The 20,297-nt window shown below is 42.8% G+C and overlaps 1 protein-coding gene across 3 annotated transcripts in view; it reads right to left on the bottom strand.

Moving 5' to 3' along the window:
* CCNI2 (cyclin I family member 2) overlaps positions 1-18,027 on the bottom strand; it is a 52,640-nt gene extending 34,613 nt beyond the window's left edge. For 2 of the 3 annotated variants that reach the window (XM_078385763.1, XM_078385764.1), the window contains exons 1-6: positions 17,891-18,027; positions 14,130-14,286; positions 13,037-13,171; positions 10,884-10,958; positions 8,698-8,838; positions 7,353-7,583 (exon numbers count right to left, since the gene is read on the bottom strand). In XM_078385763.1, coding sequence (XP_078241889.1) covers positions 7,353-7,583; positions 8,698-8,838; positions 10,884-10,958; positions 13,037-13,171; positions 14,130-14,243 — 696 coding nt within the window. In that variant the 5' untranslated portion in view covers positions 14,244-14,286; positions 17,891-18,027. Of the gene's footprint in view, positions 1-1,359; positions 5,555-7,352; positions 7,584-8,697; positions 8,839-10,883; positions 10,959-13,036; positions 13,172-14,129; positions 14,287-17,890 lie in introns of those variants that run through there. The other variant, XM_078385762.1, reaches the window with a different exon arrangement.
* Between the last annotated feature and the right edge of the window lie 2,270 nt (positions 18,028-20,297).

Here is a 20,297-nt window from a genome sequence, read left to right as displayed (position 1 = left end):
AATGCATGGCAAATTTCAGGTGCCTAGGTTTCAGGGTCAAGGAGCTATGTCAGATACAGTACAAACAATGGTTATGCATGCTTTTGCCTAGAATAGTATAGATCAGATATGTATACATTTAGATGCTTTTTTGATCGCTGCTCTTATAGTCCTTCACTGTAAGCTATCCTGGCTAGGACTTGATGAGAACATTCATTCTTTTTTGCTGCACTTATGACCTGGATTTCCTCCACTGAGCTCAAGGCCATGTACCTTGCTCTCCTCCCCCAAAAAACTCTTTCGTCCTCCCAACTGTACTATGATGTAGGTCATGCAGAAGGGCATGACTGGCCCAAAGTGAGTTCCATCACTCAGTGAATACTAGAATCTGCAATTCTCAAACACCAGCCCAACATTTTAACCACTAACAAGAACAGAGTGGTCAAAAATATCTGCAAGACCACAGCATATCCATCAGTGAAAGAAAGTAGAAAATGCCCTTCTGACCTTTTGTGCATCTCTCCTGTAGCACAAGTATGCATAGCATGATGCAGAATCTGAAATATGTATAACCCAGAGAATTTGTCACATGGACAGCTTTTTCTCGGGTTTATTCTAAAACAATTAGCTACAATCACTAGCATTTAGCATAAATAGGCCATAATCCTCTTGCATAGCTATGCAAATAGCATAACTTTTGGAGGCAAATTGCTCCAAGAAAGTTGCAGTAGACATTACCAGTTGTACACCAAGTTATTAACTCTTACTGGACTTGTAGCTGAATTTGGGATCTACCTGCCTCCATTCAAAATGACTGTTTTCTTGGGAGCTCCATTAGTCAAAATCAGGGCTAGGAGTGGTAGATCTAGCATATGTAATCAGAGGGCATCTTTTCATTCCCCTTCTTTGTTCTCTTCTGGGGCCCCTTTCCACTACCTCCCTTTTATTTTTATACAGGCTGTTTCTCCTCTGTAAACCCGTAGTCAGTAGTTCTGGGACCTATAGATCCTGTGGAACTGCAACTCCCAATATTTGTCATCATTGCTACGTGGACTAGGAGTGATGGGAACAAATAGACTTTTTATCCTCTGGAAGGTCACTAGTTGCCTAAATGCAAACAGAACATAACACATGTCCACGAGAAATAGTATGAGACCAGCATCAGTTATGTGGAGAGAACCAGCAGAACGCTGGGGCAGAAGGGGCAGCTCAGTCCTGAGCATGTCCACCCTGCTCTTAAGATCCATGACGTTCATGGGACCTAGCCCCCCCCCCCCCCGCTGAGTGTGTCTCGAAGGGTAACCTTAACTATATCGCTCCTGTTGGCAAATGCCATGGCACCTGATTCATATTTAGGAAAAAAAAGGGGGGGGGAGGAAGTCAGACAGAAGGTTTTTATTTTTATAACAAACATTAGGAAGAAAAGCACCCACATTGGGGGCGGGGGAGTGAAAACAATCCACATTTTGTCTACAACAATAATACAAAACAGTCTAAGTCACAGTTCATCATCAAAGAAAGAAAACAAATATTGCTTTTGGTCCCGTAACAGTAAAGCAAGATTCGGAACATTTTGTTCACGCTTTCCCTTTCCTAGCCAGACCTCCAGACACGCAGAAGCCTCGGGCAGGTTTCACTGTATAATATAAATTCCTATGTTCGTAGCTTATTTACTATGTTATCAGCAGCCATCACATGCTGACCACTGTGTTGCTGGCAAGGCACTGCATGAAGATCAGGAGAACTATGCAGATCATTCACAGTTTGTGCTCTTTTTGTTCTTCTTTTTCTTGGTAGCCCTTATGCCGCTTCTTCTCTGACCTGTGCTGACATTTGCTCAAACATGTACCACTACATGCCTCAGGATGTGTCCTGCAGGCTTATGGTTATCACAGGGAAAATGCCTACAAATGCTATGAAGGCCTCCTGAATGGGCACATGCCGCGGTTCCTTCACATGTAAAGGGGTATCAGCAATACCACAGCCAGCTTCACCTTTTGTGCATCTGGCATGTGCCTCAATCCAGCTGGCATTGCTCAACAGTTTTCCATGGCCACCATGTTCTACAATAGCTGTGTGAAAGGCCCTCCCTATTTCCTGCAAAATTGCTTTGCTGTTTTCACATTTAGCACACTTTTGCCAACTCTTTTCCCCACTCCACCCTGAGATAGTTTTAGACCCAACACACTACACTGTTGATTCTTGCACGGCTACCTTCAAAGAAAGTGGAATCATGGAGTGTGTTGGATACTATTCCTTGTACTGCAGAATATTATTCAGTACTTTATTATTGAATATTTGCACCTATGAATCTTTGGTATTTTCAGCTTTGGGTGCTGATGAGGGTCATTCCTAGTTCCCTAGTCATCTGTTCTTAAGGTCATTTCAACTGAAGAAGAAATGGCCTTAAGAGACTGAAACAAAACATCCAAGATATGTCTGCATTACTGCATTTATTACCTGCCATGGTTTGGATAATGTGATGGGGAAGCTGCTGTGTAGTCATTTTGCTGATTTTTATGCAAGACGGGAGGGACAGGAAGAGTGTTCTTCTCTAGCCATGACGGAGCTGCAATTATACCTCTACCACCATTAATCTCTGCTACTTGGTGGAAGACTGCAATACCCATTACTTCACCGATCCCGTATTTCTGTAAGTACTGCGATATCCTCTAGATACAGCGAAGTTATTTTTGTTCTAACCTAGCCTGCAGCGTTACATGTCTGTAACCAATTTCATCATGCAACTCAACATCAGTGCTCTAATACCCTAACCTAAAGATGCTTCCTGCAATGAAACTTGATTAACAGAGGGGTCACTCCTTCAAAGACAGAGCTCTGTGCATACATACATACATATCAGTAGTATGCTGCTTAAACAACACAACTGCTACATCAGAACAGCTACATTCTGTGGCATATAAGAATTAAGTACCTCATTCTGAAATCTGTGCTGTTTATTCTCCTGAGCGTTGCCCTGTTCACCTCTGAGGTTTTGCCACCAAGGGAAGCCCCTTCTCCAACATCCACCCAACCAGAGATGCTTAAATGACTCTGGCATTGAGCAGGGGGCTGGACTCAATGGCCTTATAAGTCCCTTCCAACTTCATTATTTTATGATGCTATGATAAGCATTGCTCAGCCATACTTATCCCTTAGTGTTGCTGTGGAGATTTGAAAAAGTACTGTAGTACTAATACATGAGAGTAGTTGATAAAAACCGTTGTTTATATTAAGCTTGAACTCAGACCAAACAGATTATTAGACTTCGTGTCCCATCAGGGGAAGGTGTGGCTAAACCCATCAATTTTGCTGCCCTCCATATTCAGATGTTTAAAATACTGTACTCTGTGTTCATTCCATCTCATTTATTATAAAACTGTTCTTCAAAAATACATGGTACAAAACTCTCAGTCCGCTGCACTGTCCAAATTCAATAAGCAGAGCTGTTTCTACCATGGATAATGTTGGGTGTGCCTCCCATGTGGCTTTAAAGGGTGGGGAGCCTTGCAGAAAAAAAGCAGCAACCCAAACTCAGTACTAAGGGCTCAAAGCCAGATTTTTAAGCAAGAAACCTCCTTTGCCTTAAGTAGCCAAACATGTCAGGCTTCTGCTTGCAGTTCCTTCTTTGCACATTTTGAATTTCTAAAATTTCATGTTCTTTCTACTGAAATGCTGGAGGGGGTGGAGTGTGAATTTTAGAAAGCTCTCATCAGCAGCTGAACCCAAACAAATTTCTTACCTATTCTTAGTCAGGAGGATTTAACTGCAACAGTTTTTTAACTCTGTCTGTCTGTCTGTCTGTCTGTCTGTCTGTCTGTCTGTCTGTCTGTCTCTCTCTCTCTCTGTGTGTGTGTGTGTGTGTGTGTGTGTGTGTGTGTGTGTGTGTGTGTGTGTGTGTGTGTGTGTGTGTGTGTGTGTGTGTGTGTGTGTGTGTGTGTGTGTGTGTGTGTGTGTGTGTGTGTGTGTGTGTGTGTGTGTGTGTGTGTTTCCTGTTTTTGTGGAACTAGAGGCCAGGGCTGCATAAATCAATTAAAATATGAATGCATTTAACATACCGCAACCCTGTTATTTTTTTAAGGTAATAATTCAGTCATTTATCTGGCAATCTGTCTCTTTCCAAAATGTAACTTTTGGTGCTATATGTGTTTGTCATGGAGGCCTTGGGGTGAAAAAAAAACCCAAGCTGCAGTTGTTGAGAAAAGTCCAAAGGTTGTAGATTAGGAACCTTTTGGCGGAATTTATTCTGGCATACGCTAAATGAATCAATCGTTTTGATCTCAGAGTCAGCCAGCAGACGGAAGGGTTGTATATTGTTTATTAAACCATGATTCTTTCTCTAGCAAAGTTTCAATACTCCTTAATTTAGAGGTGCTGCAATGGAAGCCTGTAAGGTGTTAGGATCAAGCCTGGTTATCTATCACCATTGATTATGTGGGTTAGGGCTGATGGGTGTTGTGATCCAAAAGCTTTTGGATGGGCACAGATTCCCTATCCCTGATTTTCAGGTCTGCTTAGATGCCTTTATCTAATGTGTGATTAATTTGATTTCCACTTAGTAAATGTCTGGATCAAGCTTTAAAATACAAAGCCTACAGACTTATCTTATGGAGTTAATATTGCTTGTTCTTTGACATTAGAATCTGGAAATATTTACATTTTTTGAACTAAAACAACCCAGTAAGCATGGCCAGTGCTCCCTGCAATTCTGGGAGTTGTAGTCCAAAAAATGTAACTTCTCCAATCTTCAGAGTTCATCCACAGCTCACTCATAATGCATAATAATTTACTGTATGCAAGATAGCAACATTTATATCGGAACACATCCGGCACTTCAGCTACCCAAAGTAGAAACTTTATAAGCTTTCACTTCATCCTGCTATTGAAGTTTGTTCTTTTGAAGCCAAGTGCACAGCCCTGTCTTTTGAATAGTGATCCCTGAGGTTTTTTTTTCTTCCTGTTACATACGGCTCAGATATGGGTCTTTCAGGTTTATGATCCTGTCAAACCAAAAAGACACAGTTTGGCAGGAAGCAGGTGAAAGGATGGAGAGCTAAAGGTTACAAAATAAGCTGTGCTTTCTCTTAAGAGCTCTAATAACCCTTGAAATAACAGAAATAACGTTTGGGCCATCTGGTCCCTTGTACCCCCTACCCAGCCCTCACTAACCAATCTGGGGTGCAGGCTGCAATGGTGGACAAATACTGCTACTTTCCTCGTGCCCCTGATTATCAGCGCCACCCATGCTGCTGGCCTGCCCAGATTCTGGCATCCCATCTTCATTGTACAGGCACTGGAATCCATCATAGAATTCATCAGAGTCTTGCATGTCGTCTTCATGGGCTTTGGCATGGAGAGGCTGGGAAGCCCCCGGGCCAGGCCCACTCCCTTCAACCTGTAAGTTCATTTGCATTGTTTTCTTCATGGTGGAGTCGCAGCACGGTGACCTTCCATCCAGGTGAGTATGGATGCTTTGGTTTGCAGGGTGGAAAATATAAACAGCATTGGATGTGTGGAAGCCCAGGAGCTGCTGATCAGCAAGCTCTTTGCAATGGATGAATTGAGCACTGTCAACCTGGAATGCAATATATAACAAAAGCTATTTCTCCCTTGCTTGTGAAAGTACTTGCTTATTGCTGTCAGATCTCATTAACTGATGTGTAATTGCAAGCACCAGCAGATGGCATTTTTTAGTTTCAACATCTCTGGGTGGACAGTTATATTTACAAGGCCAAGTCATAGTGCAGGGGGATATACAGAATGCAGCCAGCACTCATTAGCTTCTGTCAAGCTTCAGTGGGAAGTCCTCATACAGTTTGCAACCAGGCTCTGACATAACATGAAATTGTGATTTTTATTTTCCAGGTCTGAAGCTGAGCCTGCTATAAACCATAGCAGGTTTGCTTTGGACCAGCAAATCCAAAATGGTAACTACAGTTTGAAGCTGGTTTGCAAATGCCTATGATTTGCTATGATATCTGAATTCACATATCACAGTTAGAGCTGTTTCTCCCCTTGCACTAGGGAAATGAGAGTGAAACTCCCATCTCCCTGGAAAATTCAAACAAAGAAAGATAGAAAATTCAAACAAACAAGCAAACAAGCAGGTCAAAAATCAGGTTTGTCTCGTTTGTGTGGACAGTGAAACTACGACAATGGTTTATAACCATGGTTAGCAAAAGCCACAGTTTCACATTGTGTCTGACTCCTGCCTCTGGCTATTATAGAGGTACCAACAAATGACACTGTGCCAAGAGAGAACTTGATAATATGTGATCTGCCACTAAAATTATGCAATATTCCCGCTAAATCACTGAATTCTATTCTTGAAAAGTGGTATCCTTTAACAGCCACTGTAGAGCTTGAAAGGGCAAGGGGAAAGTTGATACAGAGGAGAAGTTCCCATTGTGCCACAGAAGGGGGTGAGGCGGGGAACCTGTAGTCCTCTAGATCAGTGGTTCCCAAACTTGGGTCCCCAGAAGTACTTGGATTGCAACTCCCAGAAATCCTGGTCAACACAACTGGTGGTGAAGGCTTCTGTGAATTTTAGTCCAAGAACATCTGGAGATCTAGGAACCATTGTTTTACATTAAGCTCAAATGGCCACCAGTCCCAGCGTGCATGGTTACAACTGATGATGGGAGCTGATGTCCAAGAATGTCTGGAGGACCGGAGCTTCCCCATCAGTCTCAAACATATTATTGTGCAGGGAAAGGCAAGGTGAAAAACCACTGAACCCAAATGAAGACCCATACGTTGAAGAACCTGTGGCCTTCCAGATGCTGAGACAAGGCCAATGGCAAAGTACGACTGGAGTAGCAATTCATCTCCAGTTGGACGGTCTCAGGTCTCGAGCCATGATTTTACAGGGCTGACTGCTGGAACATTCGATTTAGAGAATTATAGCAGCTTCTACCACCCCATCTTCCTGCTTTCCTAAGTCTTCATTTGGAGCATGGCCTAGTGAATTATAGTCATGTGAGATTTATTAAACTGACTGTGAAGCCAAAGCATGTGACAGGTTACAGAAAAGGTTTTGACAAATTCTCAGCAGCTTGAACAGTTGTGGTTCTGCTGCTTAGGTAAAAACATCTGGAGTTCAGGCTGGACAGTGTTGGAATTGTGGTTCCAAATGAAGTACAATGCCGTCATGTATTCCATAACCTAATAATGGGCTTTGAATGGTTACTTCTCCTCTGCCAAAACTTAGATGGAATTTGCATCCTGCAGAAATGGCATCCTAACAAAGATATGGGAACGCTCCTGAGAAGTACATATTACAAAACATCCAAGAGTTTTTGAAGTGTTCATGAGGTTTCTTCTTTTTTTAAAAGATGTGCGCTCTGAGAGAGGCCTACCTCTGTGACACCTACCTGTGCTTTCTTTAGCAGATCAGTTATGACAGGAAACCAGTCAGGCGTCAGCCTCTCCAACTCCAAGGTGATGATCACCAAAGCCAATGTGGAGCCCTTGAACTGCAATACTTGGTGGCATGCCATACAGTGCTGTAGCTGTTTGGTCAAGAACGCAACATGGCGGGAAGGATTCCTCTGAGGCAGCCCATTTAGTAGATGGGGCCACTTGGACATCACCATGGCATGGAACTGGAGAGAAGAGATATTTATTTATATTACATATAGACGTATAGATATATATATATATCTTTGAAACACACACACATACAGAGATATATTAAAAACAAGGCATATGTCAAACAGCAAACTTTGTACGTTTTCATATGTTATTGACCAGAAGTGCAAACTAATTCTTATTCATGGCAGAAAACCTCTGAAGTTATTTATTTTTGTTCCACTGTTACCATTTGTGTCGTACTTGCCAAATATTGAAATGTTGATGCTTTTACTGAATGTAACTAATTCTGAATGCATTGCATTGTCGCAATTGTAAATTCAGAACCTTTTACTTCTTCTTTGTATATTCAAGAAATTGTGATATTAAAGCCAGTTACTAGGAAGAATTGGGGGGGGGAATTAACTGACAGTGGCTGAAGCAAAGTGAACAGTCTCAACGTCCAGCTTGTGAGTGGACATCGCCCTAGCCAGACGTGATGGTGGGATGAAACAAGCACCCACCCTTTGTCATTAACAAGCAATTTGACAAGCTCTGAGACACTGTCCTATCACATGATTTTTTTTGCCTTACTATATAGCACACGGTTGACTTCTTAAAGGGGAGTTTTCTTTCTATAAATGTTTAGCAAATAAGATGTGACTTAAGTGCCAGATCAGAATGATCTATTTTGACTGAAATGAGGGTCCAAAGTGTTTATGCAGGGTGAACAAAAGAAAACTGATCTGATGAGATGTCCTATTTGTGAAATGTAGCAAAACTCTGAAAGCTTTTTATGTACAGTATTGAAAGAGTGCAGATAGCTAGAAATATTTTTGCAGTGCATTTAAACAGACAAAAAGACCTCTAGTGGTACAGGATAAATATCTTTTTAAAAGGCTGTTTTAGTTGCCCTTTCAAAATGAGAGTCTGTGGTCATTTGTAAATCAGACTCCTTCAATTGGAATATTTGGGGGGGGGGGCTTGGCCCCATTAATTTGTTTCAAAAGGCTTGCAGATAGCTACAGATGTGATGTCTGTGAGGCTAATTAGAAGGAAATATATAAAGGAAAATTAATTAGAAGGAAATATATAAAGGAAACCTTTGCTGTCTTATTTGGCACAAAAAAAGAGATGCTTAGCACTTACAATGTTTACAAAATCCATTGATGTTGCTGTGTAAAGATCCCAGTGAAGCTTATCAAGTATAATTCTTTCCATTCTCAAAATCTCAGCTGGAGAACATTTACAACCACTCTGCGCCACAAATGTCTTTACTGATGGTATTATCTGTTTTAAACAGAAAGAAAAATAAAAGAAGCCCAATTCTTATGAGATTGTCTGAGGTGATGCTATGTGTGTGTAATCTGAAAAGAATGAAGACTTCGTTGTTAAAGGGTTGACATGAGTAGACCAAGCAGTCCTTGCAGTAATTCCTCTCAGAAATACAAAAATATATGGTACCCCAGCCCGTTCGTTACAGAGCAGTATTTCCAGATGTAGCAATAAAACAAATTAGCTCCATAAACTTACTTCCCTTTTATGTAAATACATATCTTGATGCTCTGCAACATATCTATTGCAGCAGTGTTATAATGTTTGGCGTTATCTGCCTATTTGATTAAACATTAATCAACAACATCAGTGACACAGATCCAACTGAGACAAAAACAGTGTGTATACAATACTGGCGGCTAAGTTAAGTCTGGACACTATTCCTTAGAGTCTTTTTGGAACTGAAGAGCTGTCTGTGTCAGTTGAAAAGCAAAGGAAGGTTTGCTGCTCATAAGAAATCCAAAATTCATTTCAAGATAATTCCTTTGATGAAGCCAACCAAAATGCCACAAAATACTTTCAAGATCATCAGAACAGTCCGCCAGGTTAGACAGTTAAAAAAGCAAGAGACAAAAGAGAAGACAAACTAGATGGTGTTAAATCCATTAAGTTACAATCTTTAGGTGGAACAGGAAAAGATTTAGCAGACATTCAGATTAGTCTCTGAAATGTTGTTGTGCAGCTCCACTGGTGCAGTGGGAAAGATGTCATGGCCTATGGTGGATTGCTGCCAATTAATTTTTTTTTCCAATTTGGGGGTATACATGACTCACACAGAATATGACAAAGCCACACACACCCTGAAATTGCAAAAGGAAGTCATCAGTTAGTGATACTGTGCTGCTGTGCCTTTTGCACAGAGAAACTGAGGTGTCAACAAAATAAGATTTTGGGCATTGTCTATTAGGTGCTCTGATGATTTGCACACCTCTCCCTAGGGAACTGCCAATAGAAAGAAATTTGTAGTAGCTTAATTCCATATTTCTGAAAATGGGGAGGGGAGATCCCAACAGCTGTAACATCTTCAGAAATGAGGGATCAAGCATCTTCTGTTTCTTCATTCTAGGAAACTCAGGGGCAACCCACAGCCATCAGAGCACCTAACAGGCTTCATCAAATTTGAATGTCTTGCTACATTCTGCCAAATTACATGTTTAAGGCTGTGACTGAATACAATCTTCATAGCTTTCCATTCCAGCCAGTCCCACCCCTTTATTCGCATCAAAACGTCTGATGAAGAGTTCTTGAGATCTTGAAACGAGGTACCTTCTCTTGGGATAGCGACCTCAAATAGAATGACACACCTGATAACAGCAACATGCTTATACTGGAATTGCACCTGACAGGTGGCCTCTTGGGACAGATGGGCACCAACGGTCTACACAGGATGCTGTTCACTACATTTACTCCCACAGCAGATTAGGTCATTGCAACTATATCGGTTTTTAGTCCCCAAAGAGGAAAAAAAAACTACCAGTGGCAGGGCTGGTAGGGCCGGCAGAACGGCAGCACAAATTAATAACAGCTGAAATAAAAAGGAAAGCAGGTCTCCACCATCAGTTTCTCAGAGAAATATAAAATTATTTCATATACCATATTTTTCTGTGTATAAAATGACACCTTTTCCTTAAACAATTACACAAAAAATTGAGGATTGTTTTATACATGGAAGGCAGCTGTTTTCCCTGCCTTTTGCGAAGCCACGGCGCTTAGCAAAAAGGAAGGGAAGGTTCCCTTCGGGTAAAGCACTGGTGAAAGGGCTTCAGGATCTTAGCGCTATGATCGTGCAGCCATTTCACAGCTGTGTTACCCACTTCCTAAGCCCCGCAGGGATCAAATGTTATAATTTGGGGGTTAGAAAAGGGGGGGTCGTCTTATACAATGGGTCATCTTATAAACAGAAAAATACGGTACCTATATGATGGCTAGAGCCAACATGTAATAGAGGAGAGAAGACACAGTACCTCCTGTTAGCTTACTGGACTGAAAACCAAACCTACCTCATCTTCTTCATTGATTTTTGCTGCAAGAACCAGGCATGCTATTGCAATACATCGGAGGTACTTTAACTGGGCCTGAAGCAAAAAACAGAAGGGGGTGAAAAGGGAAAGAATGAGGGACGGTACCCAAGTGGAAGAAGAAGGACTGAAAATAAAGCAAATGAACCAGCTCAGTCCAAGGATCTGTGCTGGCCCGCTGTATGGGCAACAATAACAGCAATCTGTCAGCAAGTGAAAGACCCCAGTTCTGCAGGAGCATTCTTGAAGCCTGAAGTTCAAGGTGACAATGTCCAAAGCAGAATGTCCTCAACATAACACAGAAGAACATGATACAGTGGTTTCCTATCCCCTGAACGTTTACATCACCTGATTTCAGCAGCAGGAATGCTGCTCCTTAGCGTAGTTGTGTTCCATCAAAATGGAAGGGGGTAGGTTTGGAGGGTAGGGACATGACAGAGAGGGCAGGGTCAGCAAATGTGTTCCTGGCCTCACTCAATCAATGCTCATTACATGAGGAAGGGGGCAAGGTTGTCACAGGTAAGCTTCTGGAGCAAAGGCAGCATAGAGAGGCCCACTACCCATCCAGGGTGTTCCATTGTACAAGTTATGTAGCCAAATCACAGATGGACAGCAGAAAAATGCAATCTAAAGTCTATTTGAATCTGATCAGAAAACTGCATGACTTCCATATATGAGGTAAACAAAGACCATGGTTCTTTTTTTTTTTTTTAAAGAACTCCTTATTGCCACTGGCTGCGTGATTTTGCACTAAATCAAGGTCCCTGAAATTTTATCACTATGACACAATTTAGAAGATCGGGGGCATCCTATTATGTGCTATATAGAATTTCAGTGTTGCATACGAGGGGTGGCCAATCCCCAGAGATCCAGGGCCATACATCCCTATCCTTGCATTTTGGAGGGCTACATCCACGCCTGTGAAATTCTCCTCAAATATTTTTCTTACACCAATACGGGTGTAATTAATCTGGAAAAAAAAAAGCCTTGTACCCTGCAATGGATAGCTCAGTGTTGGTCTAGGCATCTGGCTGCAGAGCACAGGATGAGAGTTCAGTTCCTCACTGTGCTTCCTTGATGGAGGCTGGAGTCGATGATTCATAGAGTCACTTCCAGCTCTTCAGTTCTAAGATTATGATGATGAAATGGGTTTATGGTCCCCTAAACATAAACTGTTGCCCCCTGCTCCCCTACAGGGCACAAGAAGCCCTTTATGAACAAAAAAAAAAAACATTAAAAAATTAAAACTTTCCAAAGTGTGTATAGAAATGCTATATTTGGGCCCCCAGCAGATGCATGTCTCCCACCCTGTTGTGCCCAAGTGCTTTGTAAGCAGTATAGGAAATGCCATCCTATAGGCTTCAAAGAGAGTCCCACTAAATTCAAAGGAGCATTCTACCTAGTCAGTGCATTTAGGATTGCAGTCTAATCCACAGATAGGATTCAAAACCCCACATTATCTTTCTCTTTATGGTTTTCCATAAATGTCCTTCGCTATTTTGATTCTTCTAAGATAGTCTGTATTTTGTACACATGGGAATCCAGGTTCGACACGCGTGTGTGTGTTTTTTTTTTAATAAGAAAAGAACAGACATACACTGTATGTGTACCTTCCGCTGTCAAAAGCACAGGAGCAGGAGTGCAAAATGCTGAGTACTGTACTACTGATTCCAAAACTTCTGCCATCTTCTGCGCACAGGACACCGTGGCTTGAATCCAGACTTAGTTACTGGCTAAAATCTTATTGCCAATTTATGCTTGCATTAGGAAAATTATGCAAGTCTTAGCAGCAATTTACACAAAAAGTGACAACAGGATTCAGTGGCCACTGAATGACAAACTGTACACACACCACAACTAATTTATTGCATTGATTTCAACCAGACCCAAGTTCAAATAACTACGGTTGTAGTCTTGTAATCCCTATTGAACACCATGAGTCTTATTTCTGTCTGAAATTTCCTTGTGCTCCTCTCATGGAAAATATAACTGAATGGAGTAAGACTTATTTCTGAGTAGACATGCCTAAGACTGTGCGATACGGACCTAACCTCCTTAGGTTACAGGTTACCCACAGTATCCCCAGCACATGTTACACTGCAAATAAAAACAATTGGGAGAGAATGAAAATTTACCTTCACCGATGCCAGCAAACGGTTCAGAAAACTGATTGCCAAGGCCAAGGTTTCGGGGCAAAACTGGAAGAGTGAGTTCAATTCTTCGATCCACAAAACTGCTTTCTCATAATGTCGTGAGGAAATGTCTGTGCCCTACAATGGAAGAACTAGATTAAAATACAAAAACAATCACTTGGGATTCCCCAGAATTCAAAGTGTTTTTGTGAGCAAGGCTAGAAATAGATTTAAATTTATTGGCTAAAACCCTGTTGCTTAGTGCAATAAACTACAGCTACAGTAGTCCCGTTGAATCAGTGGGATTTGGTGAGCCATCTCTTAGTTTATTCAATGGATCTACTCTAGTTGCAACGTACTACACTAAGAAACACAATTTTCAGCCACTGATGCTGTATAAATTTTTTAAGCCCACACATCCAAAAGGATGTGAGATTTTGGTCTAGCTTTTAATTGTTAGTTGTGATCAGGACATGATGAAAAACAGACAGAGACAGACCCTTGCACTACATTTACCACAAGAGTCAGAGGATCTGTGGCATAGTGGTAACTTTTTAATTGAGGCCATTTACTGGGCGTTCCCTCAGCTACATCTCCAATAAGAGGCCCCAACCACAGTCATTTATTTTGATCCATGTCAACAAATCATTCTAGCAGTTTCCATATTTACAATGAACAAGTCTTTTGTGAACTTAATCGATCTCAATTGCCCATTCAAAACACATTACAACAGAGATAGCTCACAAAAAGACATCCTTGCTGGGACACACACACACACACACACACACACACACACACACAGAGAGAGAGAGAGAGAGAGAGAGAGAGGTAAAGTTGAAAAAAGTAAGAACTGAGAATTTTTTTCCTCCAGATTCAGTCTTGGGAAGAATTCTGTTGCCATGTAAACAGTATTAAGGATATGTAAAGCTATTCAATGTCCATCTGCTGAATGAGGGACATGCATGTCAGTGCCTAACTATCAGACTAAGGCTGGGACAGATAAATCCAGCAATGGCTATTTCTCAAATGCAAGGTGAGTCATGTAATCAGTAATCATCACGGACACACTTTTTACACGTCGCCTGAAGGAACATACCTTTAATGTGAAATTGTGGAAAATGGGCACCTTCCAAACCTTTGCCTCTCTTGCCAGGGCATGCTCCAGCACCAAGTCAAATTTCTGGCTCTCTATAGACTCTGTGCACTTCATTGCAGTTACTGAATAACCCTGTCTTCTGGACAGGAAACACTACCTGCAAGCAAAAGAACAACATTTCCTTGTTTCATTCCCAGACAACATTCTCCTGAGTCAATGTGTCTATTTCCTCATTATAGCTCATTATAGCACAGGAGATGGGCCTCTTCAGATGTTTTTGAACTGCAACTCCAATCAGTCCTAGCCAGCATCCCCAATGGTGAGGGATGGGGTAATTCCCAGCTAGCCTAAACCAAGAGCAAGACCATATAGCTTTGCTTCAGATGATCAGCAGGATACATCAGTAAAGATAACACTGTCACATGTACAGAAGCCCTGCAGAATGATAATGAATGTGGCTTCAAAAAGGCAAGCCTTGTCTCACTGACAATTAAGAGTTCTCTGAAAGCACTGATGTATGTGTGGATAGGAGCGAATGGCACACTCTGTCTAACTAGGTTTCCAAAAGACTTTTGACACGGTCCCACACCAAAGACTCCTGAAAGAAGTCCTCTTCAGGGCTGAAAACTGATAAAAGAACTGGGAGCACAGTGTAGGGATAGAAGGGGGGGTCCTGCAACAGAGGGATATGAGCAGTGAGGTCCCTTGAGGATCTATACTAAGACTAGAACTTTCTAACCAGTTCAAAAATGACCTTGAGTTAGAAAGAGTATTGTGGTCTATTTTGATGATTATGCTCCAAATCCTCCAAGGTATTCTTCAGCAGTAAGTGGACGGAGAACTCTCAGAAGTAAAGCTGGATTTTGAAAGGGCAGAGGAACTAGAGACCAAATTGCTAACATGTGCTGGATTATGGACAAAGACAGAGAGTTCCAGAAAAACATCTACTTCTGTTTCATTGACTATCCAAAAGCTTTTGACTGTGTGGACCACAGCAAACTATAGCAAGTCCTTAAAGAAATGGGAGTGCCTGATCACCTTATCTATCTCCTGAGAAACCTATACATGGGACAGGAATCAACAGTTAGAACTGGATATGGAACAACTGATTGGTTCAAAATTGGGAAAGGAGTACGACAAGGCTGTATATTGTCCCCCAGCTTATTTAACTTATATGCAGAATACATCATGCGAAAGGCCAGACTGGAGGAATCCCAAACCGGAATTAAGATTGCTGGAAGAAATATCAACAACCTCCGATATGCAGATGATACCACTCTGATGGCAGAAAGTGAGGAGGAATTAAGGAACCTTGTAATGAGGGTGAAAGACGAGAGCGCAAAAAATGGTCTGAAGCTCAACATCAAAAAAACTAAGATCATGGCCACTGGTCCCATCACCTCCTGGCAAACAGAAGGGGAAGATATGGAGGAAGTGACAGATTTTACTTTCTTGGTCTCCCTGATCACTGCAGATGGTGACAACAGCCACGAAATTAAAAGACGCCTGCTTCTTGGGAGGAAAGCGATGACAAACCTCGACAGCATCTTAAAAAGCAGAGACATCACCTTGCTAACAAAAGTTCAAATAGTCAAAGCTATTGTTTTTCTTGTAGCGATGTACGGAAGTGAGAGGTGGACCATAACGAAAGCTGACCCCTGAAGACCCCTGTGTTAACGTACTGGCCTCATTTTTGCTGTAACTGACTGGAAACAAGCTTAATGCTTTCTTCTGATGTACAAAGACTTCTGTAAAAGTTCTTTCCCTCCCAACCACTTCCTATAACTTCATTCTACCACATATGAATAACATGCACAGTTCCAGTTTATAAAGTACTGGCACCTCTGATTGGTAAACAAAGTGAAATTAGTTAATACTATACACACAGATATACACATATGTGTGGCTGAAACAATATCAGTAAGTTATCATTATTAACATGATTTCCACATTCCTTGAATTATAAGGACCCGGAATGTGAATATATACAATAGAGTACAGGGGAAGGGTAACCATTTGAAACACACCCACAAAGAAGTATCAGCTCATAAGAGACACTCATGGACCAACACAATACAGTATCCACATGAGCAGAAAAAAACATTGGTGCAAATCAGAGCAATGGGGGACAAAAAATATACTGTACAACCACCTGACAGTTGGGGGGGGAATCAACGACACCCTAGAAAGTAAGGCTATTTACTCTGTTTCAACACTATTGATACTGTGTTCAGTCATGTGGACACTAGGAAAAGTAGCAGGGTACAAGAAAAGCTGGAAAGCAGGGGCAGTCAGGCATATTTTGTTTTGGTTCCATACACTGCTGTTTTAAAATGTGTACTGCTGGTGACACATTGAGAACTGAAGCTTTTTTTAATGGTATATATTGGACCAACTACAAGAGGAGGTGGAATTAGCCTAAATAATCTATATAAAACCCAAAAACCACTGGGCTTTATATTTTAAAAATATTTTAAATGAAAATTATAGAAACACATTATCATATAGACTTAGAATTTATAATCTCTGTTCCATAGTGGAATCTTTAAACTATAATTCATTTTAAATTAACATTCTCATCATGTGGGGTTGTTTTAAAAGGAAAAGGCATTTCAACAATAAAAATCAATCTTCTTTTTTTTTTTAAATGATTTTTATCCATTCCAGACTTTTTCTCTCACCATCTTCCCTTCATACCTGGGATGTTCAGTGCTCCAGCCACCAGTCCATCCTTGACTGAACCTCAAATAAAATATGAATAAAATCCACTACTAGAAAATCAGATGAGGACAGAGCTCAAGAATTAATGACATCTTGCATCCTCACCCCACTAAGTGATGCATGCAGGTTGACTTTCCAGCATGAATTAGTATTGCTCAGGAGGGATTGCCCTTAATTCTTGGTGTCTAACAAGTCACAAGCCCTGTCAGGGCAACTCCCTTTGGCTAACCCCTGCTAGGTTTGGTCCTGAAAAGTACACTATTTAAAGCCCTCTTCCTCCCGGGCCAGCAGCTCCCCACGACACAGACTTCTGAGAGTGTGCCTTTTGTTTGACTTCTGCTGACGGATTTCACCGCCCTTGCAAAAATTGGGGCCATTTAATGTTCTTTTCTTTCCTCTGCCGTCAGCAAGTCCCACACCTGTCCCACGAACGTGGCCGCAAGGCAACGTTACGTTTATAAGGCTCATAAATGTGGAAATTCAGGGACGCTTTGAAGTCCGGAGCCAAGAGGCGCTTTGTGCACGGAGCCCGTGAAGGGAAAGAGCAACTCCCGGGCCAGAGAGAAACCCCCCCCCGAGACGTGTGAAGCGGCACGGCGTTGACACGGCTACGGAAGGCGGGGGGGGGGACGGGGGCGAAGGGTCTGAAAGCCCCAGAGAGGGCGGCCGGGGGGGGGGGGGAGAGAGAGGCGCCAAAGCCCAGCTCGCCTCTTGCCTCGCCCAGAAGCAAAACAACAGGAAACAGAACACGTGACCCCGATCGTCTGAGTGGCAGGCAGTTGCAGCAGCAGCAGCAACCATCACTTTTTAACGTGTAAACAAAAAACATCTCCCCCCCTCCCAACGGTAACTCCATGCTGGGGCGTTCAAGGGGGAAAAAAGGATGGGTTGTGTGGCCGGCCGGTTCGCGACATCGTAAAGTTACGCCCCCGAAGTGCAACCACCACCACCACCACCACCCCTCAAGATTTGGGGAAGGGGGCGCCCCGCTCGCCGATTCGCCTCGCCTCCCTCTTCTCTGCTCGGCGGGGCTCTCTTACCTCCCTGGCCGGGGCTTGGCAAAAGAGCGGAGAGTCCGGCCGCTGGCGACTCCGGGCGCTTCCCCTCGGCGGCCCGAGGGCTCCGCTCATGCTGTTGCGCTTCACCGGCAGGAGCGCCACCGGCGAAGCAGGAGAGGAGGAGGCATCTCCGCAGACCCCACACCTCTCGGATGGGACTGGAACTCAGGGCCCGGGCAGCGATGCCCTCCGGCTTCGAAACCCCAGAACCCGAAAAGTAACAATAAAAAACATCTACAGTAATTGGCCCGAGAGTTGAGCAGCCGTCCCCGCCCTCTCAAAGGGAGAGGGGGCCGGGCGCCTGCCTTTCAGGGGCGGATCCCACCCTCCTCCGGCTCCACCTCTCTGTTGCCCGGGGGCGGCGGGAGATCCTATTCCCCCCCGACTACATCCTCACGTACCCTCGTTCAAACTGAGGCGGGAGGGGGGCAAGGCTCCCGGAGAGGCGCCTGCAAGGACGTGACGCTGCGCAGGAGCCTGCCGAGCCGGGGGATCACGCCCCTCAAACCCCGGTGACTCCATCCAGGGCCGGCTCGGCAGCTTGACTCCGTTCTTCGGAGTTTCGGGCGCGCCTCGGGTGCCCCGTCAGTCCTCCGGGTGGATCGCGGGCGCACCTTCGGAGCCGTAGTAGGGAGCTTGTGGCCCAAGCAGAAGGAGCGGCCTCGGGGTTGTGGGGCGAGGCGGTGCCTGCCGGGTCCCCACAAGTAGCCCAAAGCATTGCCTCAGTAACCGCACCCCCCCTCGTGGCCCTGCCTAGAATTCTTTTTCTCTGGCTACTTGCCAAAGTGGACAGAGTGAGGGACTGGGACTCTGGAGGTCTGGGTTCAAATCCCTGCTGAACCATGGAAACTCACTAGGGGTGTGGAACCGGTAAAACCACGGCTTAAATATCTCACTTACCTTGGAATCCTTTCCAATGCAGAAGTACTGCGTCTAGTTCTGGACACCACACTTCAAGAAGAATGCTGACAAATTGGAACAAGTTCAGAGGAGGGCGACAAGGATGATCAGAAGATTGGAAACCAGGCCTTACGAGGAAAGATTGAAAGAAGTGGGCATATTTAGCCTTGAGAAAAGAAGACTGAGGGGAGATTTGATAGCACTTTTCAAATACAGTACTTGAAAGGCTGTCATGCAGAGGAGAGGCAAGATCTGTTCTTGATCATCCCAGACTGGAAGATGCACAAAAATAGGCTCGAGCTACAGGAAGCCAGATTTAGGCTGAATATCAGGAAAAACTTAACTGTTAGAGTGGTAGGACAGTGGAAAGGGCAGCAATTATATCTTTACGATGGCATTTCTTTTTTTGTAAAAAAATCCTCCAGGTCATCCATCCTCAGAAAGCACAGGCTTCTTTCTCTCCCAAAGGGCCTGTTTCTCATACATACACATACACACTAATTTATAATCCCACTTCAAAAGGTCAAAGAAGACATGATTTAATAAGGGCTACAACATATAAAAGGTGACCTACAACTGCCTAGAAAACATTTCATGACCCCATTGGGGGTCATAATTCCCCTAGTTAGGAAACACTGCCCTAGTGACTGTCAAGTATTTATGAAATGTATCTGTTAGCACACTTTGCCATGGATAACTTTAAAATTATTGTCTGTAATCCAGTTGTACTGCTACACAAAAGGCATAAGAGACAAATTATCTCAAGTTCAGAAATTTCCAAATATGTTATCTGTTGCATGCTATGTAGTGCAACTCAGTACAGTATGTAAAAAATAATGGTTGCAGAATTGTTTCTGGGACCAAGGTAAGTTTATCTGTCAAGGAATAAACTGTTTCATAACCATATGGTATAGGAAGACAGAATACTACCATAGTGTGCTAAGAAGCCTTGATCACTATTAAGAAATGAACCAGAACCTGTTTATGTAGCCAGTTTCTGCTGTCTCCCTTTGTAATTTATTTTTTCTCCAATAGTCACTTTTCTACAATAAGACATAAGACATAAGACATAAGAAATTTATTTGTCATTGCGCTCACAAGTGGGTGCAATGAAATGAGGTGCTCTTCCCCAAGGTAAAACTGGACAACACTACAAAAAAAAGTTAAAATATACACAACTTTCACCATCCAAATATAGATACCCCATTTTCTCTCAGCAATTAAAATTCCAACAAAAACCTATGGCCCCGCATTTAAACTCAAAACTCAATAGTCTACAATACTGTAGTTACTTTGAGATCCAGCACTCTGCTGCTTTTGGGGTCTGTTTTTTCTAATATTCTAAGATTCTAAAACACTTTCAGTAAGAAGTTGATTAAATTGCACGCCTAGTTAAAGTGAGAAGTTAATGAAAAACTATCAAATACCATTAATGGAAATGGGTGTTTGTTTTATTCTATGCCTTTAGCTTTTTCTAGCTCAGTTTCAA

This window comes from Pogona vitticeps, chromosome 2 (genome assembly GCF_051106095.1).
Source record: "Pogona vitticeps strain Pit_001003342236 chromosome 2, PviZW2.1, whole genome shotgun sequence".
In the NCBI taxonomy this organism is placed as follows: Eukaryota; Metazoa; Chordata; class Lepidosauria; order Squamata; family Agamidae; genus Pogona; species Pogona vitticeps.
Note: the sequence above shows the minus strand (reverse complement) of the source record. Positions and strands in the feature narration are given on the sequence as shown.